The sequence below is a fragment of the Enhydra lutris genome, unplaced genomic scaffold (genome assembly GCF_002288905.1).
Source record: "Enhydra lutris kenyoni isolate GAN:26980312 unplaced genomic scaffold, ASM228890v2 scaffoldscaffold69, whole genome shotgun sequence".
NCBI lineage: Eukaryota > Metazoa > Chordata > Mammalia > Carnivora > Mustelidae > Enhydra > Enhydra lutris.
The window spans coordinates 88,464-108,166 of NW_019154153.1; the positions used below are offsets into that span (position 1 = coordinate 88,464).

A 19,703-nucleotide genomic window follows, 5' to 3' on the forward strand; every position below is an offset into this window, starting at 1 on the left:
AAAGAAGTAAGGGCACACTGGCAGCACCGGGTTTATGGGAACAGAAAATTCACCAAAAGAAATCCTTTACCAGTGTTTTCAGGGGTTTTGAGTCCATATCAAAAAGAGGAAGGGGGAGGGTCAACATGCTACTGTTTCTGCTTCTTTCCACAGTACATTCAAGGCAAACCAAGGACTCCTTCACCCGGATTGTATACAGGGCCTGCAGCCTCTCTACCTGTAAGAGAGAGAAGGTGAGAGGAAAGAAGGGTACAAAGTCATAAACAAAACAAGTCAAGTCAATTTCCAGAAATTGTAGCCATCAAACAGAAGCTCCAAAAATGGTAGTCACTGATGCTCTTTGCTCTTCAAAAAGGTGCAAAATAATAACAGTAATAATATTATGGAATTGTGATAAGCCTCATATGTGGATTTCTCTTTTAATCCTCTCTATACATTATATTGATTGCTGGATGAGCTAAATAAGCAGCATCTTAAACTTCTGAGTTCTCTGGTTCTAGGATCTCACCAGGTCCACATCTGTGATTTGGTCCTTAATTAGGTTCCAGACCGTGAGGTAGAGTTGAGCAGCATCATGCTGGACAAACACTGGACAAAGAGAAAAGTAACAGCCCGATCAGTGAGGTCACCAAGGGACAATTCTCATGGATGCCCTTGTGCCCTAGCTACCTACATGTACATGAACATTCACCATTTTGTCCTCTCCCAGCCCTCAACATCACCACCAACCCCCACTTTAGTGAGGCACTAAAAATGAAAAATAAGCTTGTTTATTTTTTTAGGAACTCAGTAAATATTCTTTATTTTTTTTTTAATTTTTTATTTTTTAAATTTCTTTTCAGTGTACCAGAATTCATTGTTTATGCACCACACCCAGTGCTCCATGCAATACGTGCCCTCCATAATAACCACCACTAGGCTCACCGAACCTCCCACCCCCCACCCCTCCAAAACCCTCAGATTGTTTTTCAGAGTCCATAGTCTCTCATGGTTCATCTCCCCCTCCAATTTCCCCCAACTCCCTTCTCTCCTCTCCATCTCCCCATGTCCTCCATGTTATTTCTTATGCTCCACAAATAAGTGAAACCATATGATAATTGACTCTCTCTGCTTGACTTATTTCACTCAGCATAATCTCTTCCAGTCCCGTCCATGTTGATACAAAAGTTGGGTATTCACAACTCCTCTTAAAATTCAAAATCCAGTCTGACTGCATCACAGAAGTTTCCTTTTCTCTGAGCCATCCACACCTACTGGCCTCTACTGGGGGGCCCAGCCACATAAAACCAATATTCCATAGTGGATTCTTTCCAATTTCCAAGCCAAGCCAACACCTTATTTGGACTCTAATGACCATTCATTTCTCTTTCTTTTTATTTAATTTCTTTTTCATTCCCCATAAATTGAGCAGTTTTCCAATGCTCATATCTGACCCAGGTCTTCCCCAAAGGCATCTGGGAGGACAAGAAAGGAAAGAACTGTCTCAGTGTTAGATGATGCTGCCTAAGAGGAAACAGGAATTAAGCAGTAGATTTTCCATATGTTATGTAAGAAGCCTAAAAGACAGATATAAATGAATTTCTATTGTTTAAAAGAAACCTAGGAATACAAAGAACATGAAAAACACACTGAGGACTATTTTACAAAAGAATATATGTCTGCCAACATGCAAAGACACTGCAAGAAAAGGTAGTTATTGTAAATGTATTAAATATTCATATCAGCTATCTCAACACCTTTTTATTTCCTTTATTATACTTATCACAGTTTGTACTTAACATTCTTTATTTCATTTTGTTTTGTTTGACTTTTGTTTTGGCCTGTCTCTTCTCAAGATTATAAGCTCCATGGAAGCAAAGACCCTATCATCTATTCCCTTATCTGCAACACTTGCACAATACCTGGCACATAATAGGTGAACACTATCTATGAGCTGAATGAATTAATTAATCCATATTTTAAGGTTATAACCCCAAAACCTAAAGACAAACAGAGTGGAACTAGGGTTGAACTATGCTGTCTCCAGGGAATTCTTTACAGAAGACTGCCTGCCATGAAGCCAACACTGGACATAAAGATAGATCTCCTTGTCATGTGAAGACATTTTGCCTCTTCTGATCATACCAGAGCCAAGAGTCCTGATTTGTCTAAAAAATACAGGGATATCTGCCCAACCCATAATTTAGTTAACACCTGCTATGTAAAAGGCATTGCACATGCTAGAGAAAGTTACTATCCCCAAGAAACCTATATTCTAGTGGAGGACAAGTATCCACAAAGTCATAATTTAAAGAATAAGAAAAATTCCCGAAGGTAATCAAACTGCTATGAAAATTGATATAAAAGTGAAAATACAACTGGAATGATGGAGTGAGGAGCTCTATAAATCTAATCCTCCAGAAAAGCAATGAAAATCCTGGCAAAAAAATTATAAAAATCATTTTTTCAGAACTCTAAAAATTACCCAAAGGTTTAAAAAATCTTAGGAATATTTATTCAACAAACACAGCAGAACCTACATAAGAAGAACAGGATTTCAGACTTTTCAACCTGGCCTATTCCCATTTCCTTCTTCCCAGCTCTGTAGTAGCTTTGAAAACAAGAAAACCTGCAATCATAGAAGCTGTGAAAATCAGAAGCCTTGCAACCAAGAAAGAGACAGAGTGGGACGGGAGTTCCTCAAAAAGTTGAGGAGCATTTTTATTATTTGACTTGTCTTGCAGCTTTATGGAAAAGCACCCTGTGATGGAGGTTGTCATTATTTGACCTAACTCAGAGCTTAAAATCCTATCCCCAGGATATTTGTCAAAAGAAATCAATGATAGTTAATATTGTGATTGCCTAAGATTGTAATAACAGATGGGGGAAAAAAAAAAAGAGACCAGCTGAAACTTAAAAGATGGATCTGAGTACTGAGATGTCCATAGTGGACTTCTAAAATCTCTGACATATTCTTGGTGATCTGGAAGGCCATTTGTAGGCCTTTAAAGAAATCCCTGACCAATCATTAGGTGACATTAAACTAACCAAACAGAATCTTTAATGGCCACACACAATAGGAAGCATAGCCTTTACAGAATTAGCCCAGGAGAGTCATTAAACAAATAGCAACAACAAAACAAGAGCAACAACCTCATCGTCAGTTTCTGATTTCCACTGTTGCCACATTATATTATCTAAAATGTTTAGTTTTTAACAAAAAATTACAAGACATACAATGAAGCAGAAAAGTGTGGTACACATACACACAAATAGCAATCAGTAGAAACTATCACTGAGAAGATCCAGATGTTAGTCTCACTAGACTTTAATTTTTTTTAATATTTTATTTATTTATTTACAGAGAGAGAGACAGTGAGAGAGGGAACACAGGGGGAGTGGGAAAGGGAGAATCTGGCTCACCACTGAGAAGGGAGCCTGATGCAGGGCTCTATCCGAGGACCCTGAGATCATGACCTGAGCCCAAAACAGATGCTTAATGACTGAACCACCCAGGCACTTTAGTCTCACTAGAATTTAGATTAGTTGTAATTTATTCAAAGAACTAAATAAAACAATATCAAAATAACTAAATATCAAAGCAATGTCTCACCAAACACAGAATATCAGTAAAGAAAAAGTTATTTTAAAAATCCAAATAGAAATTCTTGAACTGAAAAATACAGTAACAGAAATGAAGAGTTTTCAAGAAGTGGTCAGTAGCAGACTTGATCTGGCAGAAAAAAAGAATTATCAAACTTGAAAACAGGTCAATGAAGTCATACAGTCTGAGGAATAAAAAGGAAAATGAATGAGGATAAATGTACAGAGCACCAATGGGCTCAATGATGAATTCTACCAAACATTTATGGGATAAATTATACCAGCTCTCAAAAAAACTCTTCACAAGATAGAAACAGAGGAATTTGCTCTATAAGGTTACCATTCTCCTAATACAACAACCAGACAAAGACATTGCAAGAAAGAATACTACAGGTCAATATCTCTCATGAACATAGATACAAAAATCCACAAGAAAATATTAGCAAATAGAATCCAACAAAATATAAAAATTATATACAACAAACAAGTGAGATTTACCCCAGGTATGCAAGACTAGCCCAACATCTGAAAACTAATTAATGTAATCCATCACATCAATACACTAAAAACAAAATTCAAATGATTTTATTAATAGATGCCAAAAAAGCATCTGACAAAATCCAACATTCATTCATGATAAAAACTCTCAGCCAACTATAAACTGAAAGGAGCTTCCTAAATTTGATAGGGACATCTTCAAAAAAACCTACAGCCAACATCACACTTAATGGTGAGAAATTTTTCTGCTAAGATCAGGAAAAAGACAATAGTGTCCCTTATCACCACTCCTTTCAATGTGGAATTGGAAGTCCTAGCTAATGCAGTAAGACAATGAGAGGAAATAAAGGGTATACTGATTGGAAAGAAAAATTAAGAGTGTCCTTATTTGCAGGTGACATGATCATCTATGTAGAAACTTCAGAAGAATCAACAAAAAACTCCTGGAACTAGGAGTTGGATACAACTGGAACTAACTTCGATACAAGTTAAATATATAAAGGTAAAGATACAGGTAAATATATATCAGCAATGAACTGGGGATTTTTCCCTTTTTTTATTATTATGTTCAACTAGTCAACATAGAGAACATCATTAGTTTTTTATTAAGGGGAATTTTAAATTAAAAGCATAATATTATTTACATTAGAAACCATGAAAATGAAATGCCTAGATATAAATCTAACCAAATATGTACAAGATCTATATGAGAAAAACTATAAACTCTGATGACAGAAATCAGAAGAATTACATAAATGGAGAGATATCCCATGTTCATGGAAAGAAGGATTCAATATTGTCAAGGTGCCAATTCTTACATCTTGATCTATAGACTCATTGTAATTTCAGTCAAGATCTCAGCAATTTATTCCGTGTATATTGACAAAGTGATTCTAAAGTCTATTTGGAGAGGCAAAGACCCAGAATATCCACATGCAAATAAATGAATCTATACACAGAACTTAAATCCCTTAAGAAAACAAATTGAAAATGTGTAATAAACTTAAATGTAAAATGCAAAACTATAGAGGTCCTAAATATAATACAGGAGAAAATCTAGAAGAACTTGTGTTTGGTGATTACTTTTTAATGCAACTCCAATGTACAAGCAACAAAAGGGAGAAGTGGTATACTGACCTCATTAAAAATAAACATTTCTGCTCTGTGAAAGATACTATCAAAAGCATGAGACAACAAGCCACAGACTGAGAGAAAATATTTCCAAAAGGCATATCTTACAAAGGACTGTTACCCACAATACACAATTCTTCAAACTCAACAATAAGACAAAAAAAAACCTGAATAAAAAATGGATAAGAAACATGAATAGACATCCCATGAAAGACGATATACAAATGGCAAATAAGCACATGAAGTAGTGCATGGCATATGTTAAAGAGAATTAAAGAGGGCAGGTGATATAATGAGCACTGGGTGTTATAGTGAATTAATGAATCATTGAATATTATATCAAACCAAATGATGTACTATATTTGGCTAATTTAATATAAATGAAAAAATAATAAAAAAGAGAAATTGCAAATTAAAATAATGAGATACCTCTACAAACCTATTAGAATGGCCAAAATTTAAAACACCAACATAGTACTAGAAATCTAGCCTCATTTTTCAGACAACAGAAAGAAATAACATTCAAATTGGCAAAGAAGAACTAAAACATATTCATCAGGGATATTGGTCTGAGATTCTCCTTTTCGATGGGGTCTTTGCCTGGGTGGGGATTGGGTAATGCTGGCTTCATAGAAAGAATCTGGAAGTTTTCCTTCATGAAAAAAATGTTCAACACCATTAGCCATCAGGGAAATTCAAATCAAAACCACACTGAGATACCACCTTACACCAGTTAGAATAGCTGAAATTAACAAGACAAGAAACAACAAGTGCTGGAAAGGATGTGGAGAAAGGGAAACCCTCTTATACTGTTGGTGGGAATGCAAGTTGGTGCAACCACTTTGGAAAACAGTGTGGAGATTCCTTAAGAAATTAAAAATAGAGCTACCATATGACCCTGCAATTACACTACTGGGTATTTACCACAAAGATACAGATGTAGTGAAAAGAAGGGCCATCTGTACCCCAGTGATCACAGCAGCAATGACCAGTCACCAAACTGTGGAAAAAAACCAAGATGCCCTTCAACAGATGAGTGGATAAAGAAGATATGGTCCATATATACAAAGGAATATTACGCCTCCATCAGAAAGGATGAATACCCAACTTTTGTATCAACATGGACGGGACAGGAAGAGATTATGCTGAGTGAAATAAGTCAAGCAGAGAAAGTCAATTATCATATGGTTTCACTTACTTGTGGAGCATAGAGAATAACATGGAGGACATTAGAAGAAGGAAAGGAAAAGTGAACTGGGAGAAATGGAAGGGGGAGACGAACCATGAGAGTACTGTGGATGCTGAGAAACAAACTGAGGGTTTGGGAAGGGAGGGGGTGGGGGGATGGGTGAGCCGGGTGGTGGGTATTAAAGGAGGGCACATATTGCATGGAGCCCTGGGTGTGGGGTATAAACAATGAATCTTGGAACACTGAAAAAATAAAATAAAATTTTTTAAAAAGTGACAAAATCATAAAACACCTAAGAACAAAAAAAAAATGGAGGAGTATAGAGGGAGGGAGGGGAAAATATAACAAGATTAAGTCAGAAAGGGAGATAAACCATAAAAGAGTCTTAACTAGAGGAAACACCCAGGGTTGTTGGAAGAGAAGGGGTGGAAATGTCCAATATAATGAGCATTGGATGTTATACACAACTGATGAGTCTGCTTTTGAAACTAATAATACACTATATGTTAATTAATTGAATGTAAATAAAATTTTATAAAATAAAGAAATAGTGGCTGAGACTTCCCAAATCTAGGGAGAGATTTAGACATCAAAGTTCATGAAGCTCTTAGGTCCCCAGACACATTCAACTCAAACAGATATTCTCCAAGACACATCAATAGCAAAACTTTTAAAAATCAGTGACAAACAACTAATGAATCATTGAATACTACATCAGAAATTAATGATGTACTTACTATATGTTGGCTAATTGAACTTAATAAAAAATCAATGACAAGGATTAAAATCATTATGAGAAAGGGACCTTATCACTTACAAGGGAAGCTCCCATAAGGCTATCATTGGAATTTTTAGCACAAACCTTACATGTCAAGAGACAGTGGAATGACATATTCAAAGTGATAAAAGGAAAACACTGCCAGTCAAGAAAAATTTACTTTAGAAATGAGAGAGAGATAAAGACTTACCCAAACAAATGCTGAGGAAGTTCATCACCACTACACTTGCCTTACAAGAAATTGCTAAAGGGAGCTCAGTTTAACCCAAAGAAAGGACCCTAACTGTAAAAAGGAAAATGACTGAATCAGTCATTTTGAAACTTCTTACAAAGAAAAGCGTAGGTCCAGAATTGGCTTAATTCTACCAAACACCTAAAGAACTAATACCTATACCTTCACAAATGCTTCCAAAACAAAGAAGAGGAGGTAACAGCAGCTGACTCATTCATTGAGGCATTCCCCCTCCTTCCCCTTCCTAACTTCTTCCCCCTCCCTCTCTTTCAGAGCTGAGAAGGCTATCTTACTTGGAACATTGTACTTCTGGAGACAGTGGGCAAGCTCCATAGGTTGCACTGCTTTCTGCCGGCTGTCCTGCATCTTCTCCAGTAGTAAGAGCAACTGGAAAGGGACACTTCTTCTCTGCTCTTCTGTTCCCCTTGGTACTGTTATCCTGCCAAATAAGAACATCCATGAACCTCCTTATCCCCACAGTTCCCAATGCTAGATGCATACTGGACTCACTTGGGGGAACTCCAGGCCACTTGGGAGACTAACAAAATCAGAATTTTTTTTAGTCAGAATTTCTGATGGTGGGGCCCAGTTATCAGAATTTTTGTTTCCCAGATGATTTAAATATATACAAGGTTGAGAAGCACCAAATTAGCTAACTGGCTATGGAGAGTATCTTTTCAAGGAGGGGATAAGACAACTCTTGCCTTACCCCTCTCCCAACTCTGCCCAATAATCACACTTAAATGAAGGGCAAATGAAGAGAGTCCTGGGTCCACATCAATGTGGCAATACAGCAAAATGTCCAGGCTGAAGTACTCCAAAGTGAAAAGGCAAATACCAATTTAGGTCCTGGCAATAAAGGACATGAAGGAATGTCAGGGTTTTTTTAAATAACTTATTTAATTATAGGCATCTCTCATTGCCCAAGCCAATAGAAGGAGGAACACAACTAGTCCCGGGAACACAACCAGATAACTATCAAGTAGACCTGAAGACAGGACAAACTCCACAACTAAAGGGAAAGAAGAGGCCACATCAAAGAATGTAGAAAGTGCAGAGGTGTGGTTTAGGGGAGAAAAAGACTGCAGGTGCTGCAGAGGGAAGGGAGCCATGGTCATGGAGAAGGGGAAGAAAGAGAGGAGTACACAGGAGAACACACAAGGAGAACATTTCCCCAAAGCCATTGGTTTAGAAAATGATAGGGGTAAAATTTCATGAGTTCTTGCAATAAGCATCTGGAACCACAGCCAGAGATCAGAGGGCCAGAGCCAAGATCAGAGGGCTTGACTGGGATAGAGCTTAGAGGTCACTGTGCTGTTCATGGAGAGAAGGCAGGAAACAACCTGAGGGGCAGACAGCATGGAAACAGGGATTTAAAGCATGCCTGGGGCACACAGTGGGGAGATTATTTGCTCCTCTCAAAGCACATTCCTGAGAGGAAGCATGTACAGGGACATCACTCAGGAATAAAAGAGCCAGGTGGCACCATTTCCCTCCCCCACCCTTCAGCATGAACACAGAGCCACCTGTGGGAAGCAGGTGTATCAACACTGGCTGCCTAACTTACCTACACCAAGACCCGCTGAGCTCCAGTAAAACAACCCTTCTCAGTCATGCTTCTCTAAGTCCCAGAGTGGTGAGCCCCTCCCCCAGAAGACCAGCACAAACCCCTGCCCATAGCACACCTCCCAACCAGAGAGTCCTGCAGGACCTCAGTTGTGGAGGAGGTGGTGACAGGTCTCATTTCACAAGCAAACCAGGGCACATCTAGTTAAAACTCACCACCTAGTTAAAATTCAGGCCAGAGATAAAACACTGATCACAGCAGGCAAGGAGAGCTTCTTTAAATGACTGGCCTGAAGGATAGGGCAACCAAAACAACAACAGAGCACATACAGCACACACAGGAGACACTCCCTGAAGCAGCAGGCCCTGGACATTATGGGACCTCTCTTTATTAGGTCATTACTTTCAGGAAGAGGAGACACAACTGACTTTTCTAACACAGAGAAGCAGGCAGAGACTTAGACACAACAGGAAGACACAGGAATTTATCCCAAATGAAAGAACAAGGTAAGGCCATAGCTAGAGATCTGAATGAAACAGATACAAGTAACATGCCTGAGGGAAAACTTAAAGCAATGATCATAAGGATACTCATTGGGCTTGAGAAGAGAATGAAAGACATCAGTGAGACCCTTATCACAGAGATAAAAGAGTTAAAGAAAAAAACAAAGATGAAGAGTGCAATAAATGAAATTAGAAACCTGCCTGACGCAATGAACAGCAGACTGGAAGAACCAGAGGAATGAATTAATGACTTAGAAAACAAAGTAATGGAAAGCAATGAAGCTGAACAAAAGAAAGAAAAAAGAATTATGTAACATGAGAATAGACTTACAGAACTCAGGAACTGAGTTATTAAGTGTAATAACATTTGTTTTATAGGAGTCCCAGAAGAAGAGGGAGAACAGGGGACAGAAAATTTATTTAAGAATAAAATAGCTATAAGAGTTTCTAGGACAAACAAAAACTAAAAGAATTTGTGAACATTAAACCAGCCCTACAAGAATTATCAAAGGGTATCCCTTGAATGAACAGAGAGCCCAAAAGTAACAAAAACCGGAAAGGAACAGAGACAATCTACACGAACAGCAACTGTACAGGTAATACAATGGCACTCAGTTCATATCTCTCAATAATTACTCTGAATATAAATGGACTAAATGCTCCAATAAAAATACAGGGTATCAGGAAGGATAAAAACACAAGACCCATCAATAAGCTGCTTACAAGACACTCACTTTAGGCCCAAAGACACCTCCAGATTGAAAGTGAAGGAGTGGAGAAAAATTTATCATGCCGATGGACACCCAAACAAAGCTGGAGTAGCCATCCTTGTATCAGACAAACTATTTTAAACCAAAGACTGTAATAAGAGATGAAAAAAGACAGTCTATCATAATAAAATATCAACCTCAATGGAGAAAACCTGAGAGCTTTTCCCCTAAGGTCATGAACAGGACAGAGACAGAACACTCTCATCACTGCTGTTCAACATAGTACCAGAAGTCCTAGCCTCAGCAATCAGGCAACAAAAAGAAATAAAAGGCATCCAAATAGGAAAAGAAGTCAAACACTCACACTTCACAGATGACATGATACTCTATGTGGAAAACCCAAAAGACTCCACCAAAACACTGCTAGAATGGATACAGGAACTCAGCAAAGTGGCAAGATATAAAATCAATGCACAAAAATCAGTTGCATTTCTATACACTAACAAGGAGGCAGAAGAAAGAGAAATAAAGGAATCAATCACCTTTACAATTGCACCAAAAACCATAAGATATCAAGGAATAAGCCTAACCAAAGAGGTGTGCATATGTGTGTGATATAATGGAATATTACTTTGCCATAAAAAAGAATGAATTCTTGCCATTTGCAACAACACAGATAGAGGAAGTAATAATATCCTAAATGAAAATAAGTCAGTCAGAGAAAGACAAATACCATATGATTGCACTAATTTATGGAATTTAAAAAAAAATGAGCATGGGGTAAAAAGAAAGAGAGGGGTCAACTAAGAAGCAGACTCTTAACTACAGAGAACAAAATGCTGGTTACTAGAAGGGAGGTGGGTAGGGGGATGGGTGAAATATATGACGCAGATTAAGGAGGGCACTTGTGGTGGGCACCAAGTGATGTAGGGAAGTGTTGAATCACTATACTGAACCCCTGAAACTAATATTACATGGTGTGTTAACTAACTGGCATTTAAATTAAAAACTCAGGGGCGCCTGGGTGGCTCAGTGGGTTAAAGCCTCTGCCTTCGGCTCAGGTCATGATCCTGGGGTCCTGGGATCAAGCCCTGCATCGGGCTCTCTGCTCAGCAGGGAGCCTGCTTCCTCCTCTCTCTATGCCTGCCTCTCTGCCTACTTGTGATCTCTGTCTGTCAAATAAATAAATAAAAACATTTTTAAAATTAATTAATTAATTAATTAATTAAGAACTTAAAAAAAATCTAGTGGCAAGAAAAAACTTACTAAAAATAATTTAATCAATTAATAAGTAAATAAACATTTTTTAAAAGAATGTGTGATGAAGTATGTACATGTATAAATATATATACACACATATATACACTGTGTGTGTGTGTGTGTGTGTGTGTGTGTGTGTGTGTGTTCTGTTTGAGCGAAATCAATGGAGAGATGCAGGGACCTACTTGTTGATTTATTCCTTCTCTGAAATTTCTGATATTGATCTAGTCCCAACACTGTTTTAACCAAATCAGTGGCTGTCAATCCTGGCTGTAGTTTCAAATCACCTGGGGAGTCTTTAAAAGTACCAGTGCCCATACATGAAATTTAAGAAACAGAACAGGGGCATCATGTTGCCTGATTTCAAGCTTTATTACAAAGCTGTGATCACCAAGACAGCATGGTACTGGCACAAAAACAGATACACAGGCCAGTGGAATAGAGTAGAGAGTCTAGATATGGACCTGCAACTCTATGGTCAAATAATCTTTGACAAAGCAGGAAAAAATATCCAGTGGGGAAAAAAAAAGACAGTCTCTTCAATAAATGGTGCTGGGAAAATTGGACAGCTATGTATAGAAGAATGAAAATCGACCATTCTCTTACACCTTACACAATAATGAACTTGAAATGGATAAAAGACCTCAACATGAGGCAGGATTCTATCAAAATCCTACAGGAGAACATAGGCAGTAACCTCTTTGACATCAGACACAGCAACTTCTTTCAAGACACGTCTCCAAAGGCAAAAGAAACAAAAGCGAAAATGAACTTTTGGGACTTAAACAAGATAAAAACCTTCTGCACAGCAAAGGAAACAGTCAACAAAACAAAGAGGCAACCAATGGAATGGGAGAAGATATTCACAAATGACACTACAGATAAAGGGCTGATATCCAAGATCTATAAAGAAATTCTCAAACTCAACACCCTAAAAACAGATAAACATATCAAAAATGGGCAGAAGACATGAACAGACACTTCTCTAAAGAAGATATACAAATGGCTAACAGACACATGAAAAAATGTTCATCATCATTAGCCATCAGGGAGACTCAAATCAAAACCATATTGAGATACCACCTTACACCAGTTAGAATGGCCAAAATTAATAAGACAAGAAACAAGTGTTGGCAAAGATGTGGAGAAAGGGGAAACCTCTTACAGTATTGGTGGGAATGCAAGTTGGTGTAGCCACTGTGGAAAACAGTGTGGAGATTTTTTTAAGAAAGTAAAAATAGAACTACCCTATGACCCTGCAATTGCACTACCGGGTATTTACCCAAAGATACAGATGCAGTGAAAAGAAGGGCCATATGTACCCCAAAGTTCATAGCAGCAATGGCCACAATCACCAAACTGTGGAAAGAGGCAAGACGCCCTTCAACAGATGAATGGTTGAAGATGTGGTTCATATATACAATGGAATATTACACCTCCATCAGAAAAAATGAACATTCAACTTTTGTATCAACATGGATGGGACTGGAGGAGATTATGCTGAGTGAAATAAGTCAGGCAGAGAAATCAATTATCATATGGTTTCAGTTACTTGTGGAACATAAGGAATAACACGGACAACATTAGGAGAAAAATAGGAAGAGTGAATTGGGGGAAATCGGAGGGGGAGATGAACCAGAAGAGACTGTGGACCCTGAGAAACAAACTGAGGGTTTTGGAAGGGAAGGGGGTGGCGGGATGGGTGAGTCTTGTGGTGGGTTTTAAGGAGGGCAGATATTTCATGCAGCACTGGGTGTGGTGCATAAACAATGAATCTTGGAACACTGAAAAAATAAAATGTAAAAAACAATAATAATGGCTAAAAGACACATGAAAAAATGTTCATCATCACCAGCCATCAGGGAGATTCAAATCAAAACCACATTGAGATACCACCTTACACCAGTTAGAATGACCAAAATTAACAAGACAGTAAACAACATGTGTTGGAGAGGATGTGGACAAAGGGGAACCCTCTTACACTATTGGTGGGAATGCAAGTTGGTGCAGCCACTTTGGAAACCAGTGTGGAGATTCCTTAAGAAATTAAAAATAGAGATTCCCTATGACCCTGCAATTGCACTACAGGGTATTTACCCCAAAGACACAGATGTAGTGAAAAGAAGGGCCATCTGTACCCCAATGTTCATAGCAGCAAAGGCCACAGTCACCAAACTGTGGAAAGAACCAAGATGCCCTTCAACGGACGAATGGATAAAGATGTGGTGCATTTATACTATGGAGTATTATGCCTCCCTCAGAAAGGATGAATACCCAACTTTTGTAGCAACATGGACGGGACTGGAAGAGATTATGCTGAGTGAAATAAGTCAAGCAGAGAAAGTCAATTATCATATGGTTTCACTTATTTGTGAAGCATAAGGAATAACACGGAGGCCATGGGAAGATGGAGAGGTGAAGGGAGTTGGGGGAAATTGGAGGGGGAGATGAACCATGAGAGAACTGTGGACTCTGAGGAACTAACTGAGGGTTTTGGAGGGGAGGAGGGTGGGAGATTGCATGAGCCTGGTGGTGGGTATTGTTGAGGGCACATATTGCATGGAGCACTGGGTGTAGTGCATAAATAATGAATTCTGGAACACTGAAAAGAAATTTAAAAAATAATAAGAGTAATTTAAATTAAAAAACAATAATAATAAAAAATAAAAAAATTAAAAAAATAAAAGAAGAAAAACAGGTGAACATAGGGGGGAGGGAAGGAAAAATAAAATAAGACAAAATTGGAGAGGGAGACAAACCATAAGAGACTCTTAACTATAGGAAACAAACAGGTTTGTTGGAGGGAAGGTAGGTGGGTAACTGGGTGATGGGCATTAAAGGGGGCACTTGATGAAGTGAGCACTAGCTGTTATATGCAACTGATGAACCACGAAATTCTACCTCTGAAACTAGTAATAAACTATATGTTAATTAAATGGATTTTAAATTTAAAAACAAAACAAAAAATTAATTAATTAAAGTAAAAAATAAAAGTACCAGTACCTGAACCCCACCCTAGACCAACCAAAACCAAATATCTGGTGGTGGAAATAGGTATTCATATTTCTTTTTAAACTTCTTAGGTGGTTACAGAGTGTAGTCTAGATTGTTTAGAACAAGATCTTTTTTCTGGCAACCATTCAAAGAAGATTTTTTTAAAGTATAAGTCACTGTGAAAAATTGAACATATGAAAATGCAGAATAATATACATGTTAGTCTTACCTCTTCAATATCTTCGTGAAGCCCACATTCATAATTAATACCTGAATCAGGGAGTTAAGACAGCAGGTCTGGCCAATGTTGTGTAAACCAACCAGGCCTATACGGGGAAAAGAAAAAAACATACTGAGGACAAGGGCAAGCTAAGGGACTTAACAAAAATCAGATGGTTTTCTAAGATCTACCAAGGTCATGAAATCCTGCAAAATACTCTCAGAGGTACAAAGACTTCACAAAAGAGCTTGCAAACAAACTGGAGAGGAGCGATAAAGCATGCGATTCTGAAAAACAAAATAGCAGTAAAACTTTTTTAAAGAAAGTCAAAGTGCCACCTGCAGTGCCTTATTTGGATGTCTGTGGAGTCTTGGAAGCTTGACTACCTTATGTTCTCCTACAAACAGACCTGGAGAGCTTGTTTGGAGGTTCTAGAAGGGGAGCACAGTGACTTGTATACCCTTGACAGAAAAACAGCCCTCCTGTATCGGGGAAAGTTGTCCTCTTTGGAATGAGCATGCAGCTTCAGGAGGGATGCATGTGGAGTGTTGAGGGAGGAAGGGGACACCTGCCTTGACAGCCAGATCAGCCAAATCAACCCTGGAAATCAATGAGGTGACAGATCTCACAGCCAGATCACCCTCACATCCAGCAGTAAAACTTTTAATAATTCATTAGGAAAAGAGAGTTGTCACAAGAAACACTATTATAATTGACTTTCTCTGCTCGACTTATTTCATGCAGCATAATCTTCTCCAGTCCTGTCTATGTTGACAGAAAAGTTGGGCATTCATCCTTTCTGATGGCTGAGTAATATTCCATTGTATATATGGACCACATCTTTATCATTTGTCTGTTGAAAGGCATCTTAGCTCTTTCCACAGTTTGGTGATTGTAGACATTGCTACTATAAACATTAGTGTACATATGGCCCTTCTTTTCACTGCATCTGTATCTTTGGGGTAAATACCCGTAGTGCAATTACAGGGTCACAAGGTAGCTCTATTTTTAATTTTTGAGGAATCTCCACACTGTTTTCCACAGTGGCTACACCAACTTGCATTCCCACCAGCAGTGTGGGACATAAGGAATCACATGGACGACATTAGGAGAAGGAAAGGAAAAGTGAATTGGGGGAAATCAGAGGGGGAGACGAACCACGAGAGACTGGGGACTCTGAGAAACAAACTGAGTGTTTTAGAGGGGAGGAGGTGGGGGTATGGGTGAGCCCAGTGGTGGGTATTAAGGAGTTCGAGTATTGCATGGAGCACTGGGTGTGGTTCATAAACAATGAATCTTGGAACACTGAAAAAATAAAATAAAATTTAAAAAAAGAAACAGTATTATGCAATGTCAAATGAGTAGTACAAGCAATTGTTATAAGAGCAAAGACAAAGAAAGAAACACTACAGAAAGCATAACTGGGAGCATTTTGAGTTCTTCCCACTCAAGCTGTTCCCTACAGAGTTGAGTCGGAATGAGCATCTATGGAGCTCATAGATAAAAGTAATTTCCTAGCTAGTCTATTTCAGACTCCAGTGGAAAGGCTGAAAGAAATCGGGGGGTGGGGAGCTCTGGGGGAAATTCACTAATCTAAGCTCACTTCCAGAGGCCAGATGCCAAAAGGAACCTATGAAGAAAGATGTGAGAAAACCAAAAGACAGTATTTCTCTGATGTACTAGGAACCAACCTCTCTTTTCCCAACTCAACTTGGACACAGCTGACCGCACAAGGTGAGTAATTTAAGAGAGAGGGAATACCACTAATCTCAGAGTTCCTGAGGAAGTAGTTTTGAGTGTGTGATTAAGATGAAAAAAATCCAGGGACAGCAAGTAATCACAGATTTTGGCTCCTGAATCAGCAGAAAGAAGAACCTTGCCTCTAGATATCCTAGCACACAGGTGTAACAGTAAAGGCAAGAACTAATGCTGGCTGCTGTTATATGCCAAGCTATAACTCAAAGCACTTTCCACAGATTATCTCACTTACCCCTCCCAACAACCCTATGTGCTCAGTACTATGATTATTCCCATTTTACAGATGCAGAAATGGAGGCATAAGAAATCAGGAGTTTTTAACCACAAAGATCTACTACTTCAGAGTATAGTGGGTGAGCAAAGCATTTCTATGCAATCAAAAAGAGAAAAATGTGAGGAATCTAATGACCATGGGGAGAGTCCCAGGCACTGAGGCGCTCCTTTAGCTGCTCCTTCTTCCTCTTCATGTTGTTCTCTTCCTTCTTCTCAATGGGTTCTGCTGAGAAATGCTGAGACTCAGCCAGGACGCACTGGCAAATTTCCTCAGGGATTCCAGCACCTGACTCATTAGCGATCACTCCAAAATCCCCAGGACACTGGCTGCCCAGCCTGTCTTCAGGACTGCACACTCCAGGAAGAGCTCACATAAGTCAGCGTTGGTGGGAGTTCTGTGAAAACACACCACAAGTAGGTAAGGATAAGGGAAGAGGGAAAGCATATTCATGTGATCAGTTCTAATTCCAAAGAGACAAGTCGGATGTGGATGGAACTCTAGTGTATTACGCTAAATGAAATAAGTCGGAGAAGGACAAATACCATATGATCTCATTCATATGTGGAATTTAAGAAAGAAAGTAGATGAACATATGGGAAGGGGGAAAAGAGAAAAAGGAGAGAGGAAAACAAGCAATAAGTGACTCTTAAGGGAAGAGAACATACTGAGGGTTGATGGAGGGAGATTTGGGGGAGATGGGCTAGATGGGTGATGGGTGTTAAAGAAGGCACTTATCTGCAATGACATGGATGGAACTAGAGGGTATTATGATAACTAAAATAAGTCAATCAGAGAAAGACAAATACCATATGTTTTCACTTATATGTGGAATTTAAGAAACAAAACAGATGAACATAAGGGAAGGAAAAATAAAATAAGATAGAAACAGAGAGAGGGGGGTGCCTGGGTGGCTCAGTCGGTTGGGCATCTGCCTTCAGCTCAGGTCATGATCCCAAGGTCCTGAGATCAGACCCCACATCTGGCTTCCTGCTCAGCAAGGAGCCTGCTTCTTCCTCTCCCTCTGCAGCTCCCCCTGATTGTTCTCTCTCTGGCAAAAAACTAAATAAAATCTTAAATTAAAAAAAAAAAAAAAACAGAGAGAGACGCAAACCTTAAGAGACTCTTAGCTATAGGAAACAAACAAGGTTGCTGGAGGGGAGGTGGATGGGGTGATGGGGTAACTGGGTGATGGACATTAAGAAGGGCACTTGATATAATGAGCACTGGGTGTTATACGCAACTGATGAATCACCACATTCTACCCCTGAACTAATAATACACTATATGTTAACTAAATGGAATTTAAATTAAAATTTTAGAAAGGGAGGGAAGGAGGGGGAGAGGAAAAAAGGGCTGACTTGTGATGAGCACTGGGTTATATGTAAGTAAAGAATCACTGAATTCTACTCCAAAAACCAATACTGCACTGTCTGGTTTTTTTTTTAAACAGAGTGAGAAAGAGACCACAAGAGTGGGGTGAGGGGTAGAGGGAGAAGCAGGCCCCCCACGAGGAGGGAGCCTGATGCAGGGCTCAATCCCAGGACTCTGGGATCATGACCTGAGCTGAAGGCAGACACTTAACCAACTGAGTCACTGAGATGCCCCTACTGCACTGTATGTTAACTAACAAAATTTAAAAAAAAAAAAAAAAAAAAAAAACAGACAAGTCTTGGAAAGAAATGTTTGACTTATAGAGCTCTAGGGCTAGAAATGACAACTAGGCTAGATACTCCTTACCTTTGTCTCACATGTTTCCATTTTCTTCTTCAGAACAGACTGCCATATAACTCTTTCCCACAGGTTCTCTACTCTGGCAAATAGCACAATATGAACCAAGGGGGTCCAGATCAGAAACCTGGGTGTCTCCTTTCTCCTCACTCCCTGGCCCAAACAATCATCGAGGACTGTCAACTCCACCACCTAAAGGCCGCTCACAAGCACTCTCCTTGCTATCCATACCCTTGACTTCCTGGGAAGCCTGTCCTGACTCCTCACATGAAGCCTACATGTTGTCTGTGTGTCCATACACCTTGTACTCAGAGCTAATCAAGTAATTGGTTCACTATATTCTATTGTGGGGAATAGCTATCTCTCCACTTGTTCTGGACAGTGATGCACCACTCACACTCTTCCTGCAGGACCAACATGATTTCTTAGGCTGAGAGGAACACAGCTTAACAGCTCCCCACTCAGTCCCTGTCCAATAATCTACCCTTGAAAAGAAGTTTATCCCTATACAATGACTGGACAATAGCAGGTATAAAATCTTACCACCTTGCCTCAAGATGAAATAGCTTTGAAGGGTCAGCCAGCCCCAGAGTTCCCTTAAGAACAGCTGAGGCCTCTGCTGCAACTATTTGGCAGCCCTTCCCTCTCTTTCCCTGCTTTGCTCACGTCTCCCAGATGTTGTTCCCAAGGGTACTCCCCAATAATCTCCTGCATACCCATCTCAGAGTTTCAGCATCTGACCTGAGACCCTAAACTGTGAGCATCTGGAAGGCAGGGAGTGTGTATCTTCAACTGCTTCCTTTACACTTAGCACAGAGTTTTGTGGGCATTCAGTAAATAACCACTGAATGAATTAATGAACACATGAAAGAATAAGGACTTGTATGGAACAAAGAAATGTGTTCAAATACTTAAAAGGCTATCATGTGGAAGTGATATAATTAGACTTACTTAGATTTCTTGTCTTTGGGGCATGAGGATGGAGGAGGTCAAACTACCTAAAATGTGAAAACTACTAAGAAATAGATTTAATTTCAAAATAAAGAAAGTCAACTCCAGCAGCAGTAATTTGTCAGTAAGCAGAAGCTGGGCTAGCCCTTGAAAGAGAGAGTGCAGAAAGGAATTGAAGGGTGGGTGGCGTGTGAGATCTCTTGTTTGCCTCCCAAACCCGAAGCCTGTGATTCTTTCTAGTTATTCATTTTAATTCAAGTGGAAGCATTCAAATATGTCCCACTGAATAATGTATTCTGGAGAATTACCACGGCAGCTGGAAAGAGAA

General features: G+C 39.2%; 1 protein-coding gene across 3 annotated transcripts in view; it reads right to left on the reverse strand.

Moving 5' to 3' along the window:
• LOC111159737 (ubiquitin specific peptidase 18) overlaps positions 1 to 19,703 on the reverse strand; it is a 57,999-nt gene that overhangs the window by 23,175 nt on the left and 15,121 nt on the right. For 2 of the 3 annotated variants that reach the window (XM_022522312.1, XM_022522311.1), the window contains exons 2-6: positions 16,832 to 17,090; positions 14,674 to 14,770; positions 7,704 to 7,849; positions 509 to 588; positions 71 to 217 (exon numbers count right to left, since the gene is read on the reverse strand). In XM_022522312.1, the coding sequence (XP_022378020.1) occupies positions 71 to 217; positions 509 to 588; positions 7,704 to 7,849; positions 14,674 to 14,770; positions 16,832 to 16,889 (528 nt within the window). In that variant the 5' untranslated portion in view covers positions 16,890 to 17,090. Of the gene's footprint in view, positions 1 to 70; positions 218 to 508; positions 589 to 7,703; positions 7,850 to 14,673; positions 14,771 to 16,831; positions 17,091 to 19,703 lie in introns of those variants that run through there. The other variant, XM_022522313.1, reaches the window with a different exon arrangement.